This window comes from Helianthus annuus, chromosome 14, assembly GCF_002127325.2.
Source record: "Helianthus annuus cultivar XRQ/B chromosome 14, HanXRQr2.0-SUNRISE, whole genome shotgun sequence".
Classification (NCBI taxonomy): domain Eukaryota; kingdom Viridiplantae; phylum Streptophyta; class Magnoliopsida; order Asterales; family Asteraceae; genus Helianthus; species Helianthus annuus.
In genome coordinates this window covers 111,311,254-111,316,759 of record NC_035446.2, presented here as the reverse complement: position 1 = coordinate 111,316,759, position 5,506 = coordinate 111,311,254, and the positions used below count along the sequence as shown (strand labels likewise).

Here is a 5,506-nt window from a genome sequence, read left to right as displayed (position 1 = left end):
TCCGTCTTTGATTTGCATTTACAAGAAATATTTATTATACAGGGTCGGCTCAACCATTTTAGAGGCCTAAAGCAAGTTTCAAAATCGGGGCCCTTCTTGCCTATTTTTTTTCTTATCCAAAAAGAATAAACGACAGTCGATCGGCCTAAAGGAGATTCAAACCCACTCCCTTAAGGTACACAGATGACATGCGCGCCAACTGGGCTACAACCTTTTAATAACAAGGCTCATACCCATATAGTATATAATTTTTTTTTGGTGGCATGAGGCCCAAGCCTCAAAATACTTGGGCTTGGGCCGACCCTGTTATTATACAGTTTAAATTGTTCAACCCGTGTAACACACAGAGAACTAACCTAGTACACTTATAACCAAAATACAATTATAAAAAATCCGTCTCTATCAATTCGTTTTTTCTTATTCACACTAAATAATATCCATGTAGGGGTACAAACGAGCCGAGCTACTCACGAGCTACTAAAGCTCGGCTTGAAAAAAAGCTCGAACAAGCCAAGCTTAAACAAGGCTCGAGTCTAAAAACAAGCTCGTTTGTTTAACGAGCCCGAGCTTGAGCCGGCTCGCGAGCCTAAACGAGCCTAGTGTTTTCATATGTTTTAATTAATATATTAGATATATAATTTATAATAATAATAAATATTTATAAAATAATGAAAATAAACTAAATTATTATAAATTATAATTAACATAAATTGATCAATAAATGTTAAACGAGCCAAGCTCGAGCTTAAAAAATTACATACGAGCGAGCCTTAGAAACAAAGCTCGAATCAAGCCGAACTCGAGCCCAAACTTTAATAAGTTAAATGAGCTAGGGCTCGGCTCGTCTCGTTTTCACCCCTAATATTCCTTGGAAGCACAATGGAAGTACCAAGGTGATTGTTGTGATCAATGATGACAAACCAACTTATCTCGGATGAATTTATCAAGAACCATAATTGCTAAAGCATTTAACCATGGATAGCACCCCAGAAATATCTGATTTGTCCCAATTGCCCCAGCTATGGGTTAAATTCCTAACACAAACACGCCCATATAGTTCAATCAATCTCACAAAATTATTACTCAAAACGTATGTCATTAGTTTTCTAAATGAAACCAACAAAACAATACATGTGTAATCACCCAACTCAAGTTACAACAGAATTCATAATAGAGGTCGAAGAAGAAACTGCAACAGGGAAGTTCGACAGTTCATATCTGTCCTTAACATTGGTTAACCAGTTCTTTTGATGATGTGAACACCACTATCAGTATCCACAATGTCACTTATCTCCCCCACTTTCAATGCATATGTCGCTTCCTCAAATGGCTTCTGCATCTGCTTCCTTCCAAACGAACCTGCATCAAAGTTGAGCAACAACCAATGTATGAATCGGGCCATCTTTTCTTTATAAGAATGACAATCGAATTTTATTACCAATTATGAAAGTGACTTCCAAATAGAATACTGACATCTAGGGTAAGAAACAGAGCAGAATCAACCAAAAAATTTGGCGTTCTCTCTCTCTATATATATATAGAAAATAAACCGGTTTGAGATTGAAAAGGGTTCCTACAATAGTACTAGTAGTATAGTACAAGTATCTCATGTTACAATGAACCACAACCTATGAACTATGAACAAGATTGTGGTCATAGTTGTTAATGGCGAACAACGACAAATAGCGATAAGGTACCTACCTATATGCTACCTGGCGAATAGCGATAAATAGCGGGCGCTATTCTATAAATAGCGATACACTAGAAAAAAATTTTCAAATATTTTATATGTATATTATATCAAAATTCCCTGGTATATATGCTATTTTACATGTATATTTAACAAAAACCAAGTATCCAACTATTGTATAGCTATATTTAATTGCTATTTATATTAAAAAAACAAAAAAAATAATAAATTGTCGATATCTATCGCTACAATCCTAATAGCAAGCCTAGACCTATACGCTACGTAGTGCGCTACAGCGATCGCTACGCTCGCTATTGACAACTATGGTCTTCACAATCTCCCTTATTTTCAATTAGTCTAAATGCTGCAACATTTCAGTTTAAAAATTCAAATGTTAACTCAGGGCTACCACCACTATGCAACTACCCAATTGTGAGCAAATGGATAAAAATAATAAATTGTCGCTACTATCGCTATCTATCGATACAACCCCAACAGCGAGCCTAGACCTATACGCTACGCCTGGTTTTAAAAAACGTTTGAGGCGTGCGCCTCAAGGCGCGCCTCGAGGCGAAACGGCCAAAAAACGAGTCTGAGGCGCGCCTCATGGTGTTTTTAATGTATATGCGCCTCAGAGGGGCTGAGGCGCTAAGAAAGCTGCACCTCAGGTGCGCCTCAGGGCATTTTGATAGCTGTTTTTGATGTTTTTGACTTTTTATGTCAATTTCATTCATTTCATGTCTTTTTTAAGTGTGTTTTTGATGATTTTGATGAATCTGATGATGAAATTAGTTAGTATTATTATTTTATAATATATATATAATTTTTATATTTATTTATTAATACCGCCTTGGCCTTACGCCTCGTTTCGCCTCGAGGCTTACGCCTCGAAACTCGTTTCTGTTCTTTTAAACCTTGACGCTACGTAGCGCGCTATAGCGATCGCTACGCTCGCTACTGACAACTACAATTGTGGTTTGAGCTTCAAACCAATTAACTTGACCTAATTACACTTGCCCCTTCCCGGCAAGCTTGTTTCACGAGATACGCAAGTATGGTCTCAAAACCTACAAACCATGCACGAGATTCTCGAATCGGGCCGACTAGTGAAATTCCGTTTTGGTTTGCATCTTATTTTCAGGTTATATCACCATCTGCCATTATAACTTCGAGTTAAAGATCTTATCAGGATTAGTAGTTGAAGTTCAAGTTTTTACTATCACGCCCATCCTAATGAAAGCTTGTTGCACTATTTAGAGTTAGCCATTATCGAATTGCACCTACTCGTCCAAACCACTACCTTCTTCTTGTTTCCCACTATGCTATTGTCTTTTCTGTTTATTTTTAGCAAGGTTCATTAACAGTTTAACAATATAGCAAAATCATACTAACTACTTTGTAACAAACTTAACAGAACATAACTCTTAACCAATCAGTCAGCACTTAAATTACCTTATCCACAAACCTCTGAAACAGTCTACTAACAAAATACCTACATCATATAATTCTAAACATCTATAAATCATCAAATCTCCAAAAATAAACAAAAACAAAACCCTAGAAAGTCAAAAATCAGAACAAACCGAGATCTCCACCGCGTTTAGCAGAGCTACAATCAGAATAACGAGACGCCACATCTTCAAACTTCGATTTCCCCGAAACGATGTCGTCTCGGAGCGCTTTGAGCTGAGAGACCGCAGCGTCTCTGGTGGTGTTGCTGATGATGCGACCTTCTGGATCCTTCCATGACGCCTTACGTCTAGATCCTTCGTGTTTAATCAGTACGTGTGAAGCCCTAACTTTGTCGGAAGAAGAAGAAGACATTTTGGACTTTTTTTCGTGACGGTGTTTGTGGTGGCTTCGATGATCTGCGGCAGCGGTTGCAGGTAAAGCTGCAGGCTCTTTTCTCTTGCGATCGGACTCTATGGTTGCGGATCTGGATGATGGTTCCGTTGTTGCGGTGGTTGGGGTAAGCGGTTATGGCGTTTTAGGGTGGTTGATTGGTTCTTGACGATTGAAAGATGATAAGCGTACGGAGGATGGTGATGAGACTTTTTGGGCCTAATTGGGCTTTTAGTGATTGGTAGTGGGCTGGTGGCCTGCCAGGAAAAGGATATCAAATTATGCTACTGAATCGAACTAAACTGATTTAGGTTTGAAAGGAATTAGAATTGGTTTTCTGGCGGTTTTAAGGCGAAACCAATGTAGGTGATTGGTGTTTGGTTTGTTATTCAGTTCTATAAAGCTTAATTAGATTAAAAGTGACGAACTCGAATTAAGTGTATTGGGCTATGGATTTTTCTGTTAGTACAATCTATTAAATGTTTAGCCCATCATAAACAAAGACAACAAAAGAGAGGAGCCTGAAAATTGAGGCTATGGATTTTCCTACAACCTATTAAACATTTAGTCCATCATAAACAAAGAAAACAAAACAGAGGAGCCCGAAATTAAACATTTAGTCCGTCATAAACAAAGAAAACAAAGCAGAGGAGCCCGAAAACTGAACCGATGAACACCCATGTGGTAAAAATTTGATTTTACGATTTGAAACATTATAAAGAATCGATTTCGTTTCACCTTATAAAATGTTATGTATATGGTGTTGTTTAACTAACGATCCATAGAGTTTTATATAAACTAGGTTCTTTTACGCCGCGCTTTGCGGCAAAACAAAGCAAATGTTAATGTAAAACAAACGTTATTTGAAAATGTGGCATGTTGTTTAGAAAACCATGCTATCAGAATCGATTCAGTTTATTATCGTAGCATTATACGATACCAAATAAATACTTTATTTTGAATACAAATTCATTTAACAAAACTTATACCAGAATGTTGGGAAAAAATTAAGCACAACTACATACTTAAATTCTCAGAGAAAAAAAATTAACGAACGTAAGTTATTAAAGAAATATTAAATTAACTGATAAAGGAAATATAATTTAGAAAAGAAAACGAATTATTAAAAAAAATAAATGATAAAGAAAATATGACTTTTAAAATGGAAAAAAAAAGTTAAAATTATGCTAAAACGTAAAAGTGAATATAACAATAAACTATTATAATATTAAATAATAAAATATTAAAACGATATATATTATTATAAATTTAAAATAACTATTCATGGGCCTTCATTATTGCGGCGGGAATTCGATTTCGATCGGTACCTATTCGGTTCTTTATGGTACCAACACTTAATATAGTAACCAAAAAATAAGTCATGATGTGGACAAAAATATATCAACACGTGTTTATAAAAAAACGAATATCAATATCAAATCCCACATTTAAAAGTAACTATAGATATTAGAAAAGATTTAAATTTAAAATCATAAAAAAGGTATAAACTTCTTTAAGAGGAGAAATTAAGAAAAAACATTAGAAACTTAGATAGTAACAAAAACCAAAGTAAAAATATTTAACCAAAATTATATATATATTATTGGTGATGCTCCATGAATAGTACATTGGCTCAAACTTAAAATATATAAAAAAAATGGATTACATGACAACTAGCTAGCTGTTAGTTTAATTCTTTTTTTCAACCTGACTATTTGTTGTCATATTATATAAAATAAAATTCAATATGCATTGCAAAAAATGAGTTGGTTTGTGGTTTGTGTGCACCCTACTCAAATGTTGAACCCAGGTTCAATCCTCATTGATTTCTTTTTTTTTTTCTTTTGAGTAGGGTGCACACAAACCACAAAACCAACTCATTTTATGCAATGCATATTGAATTTTATTTTATATAATATGACAACAAATAGTCAGGTTGAAAAAAAAATTAAACTAATAGCTAGCTAGTTGTCA

General features: G+C 35.0%; 1 protein-coding gene across 1 annotated transcript; it reads right to left on the bottom strand.

Moving 5' to 3' along the window:
• Positions 1-1,052: 1,052 nt before the first annotated feature.
• Positions 1,053-3,765, bottom strand: LOC110908992 (peptidyl-prolyl cis-trans isomerase Pin1). Its single transcript, XM_022153996.2, has 2 exons — positions 3,274-3,765; positions 1,053-1,359 (listed from the first exon to the last, which is right to left on the bottom strand). Exons 1-2 carry the CDS (start codon positions 3,512-3,514, stop codon positions 1,235-1,237), a joined length of 366 nt encoding a protein of 121 aa, XP_022009688.1. The 5' UTR covers positions 3,515-3,765; the 3' UTR covers positions 1,053-1,234.
• Between the last annotated feature and the right edge of the window lie 1,741 nt (positions 3,766-5,506).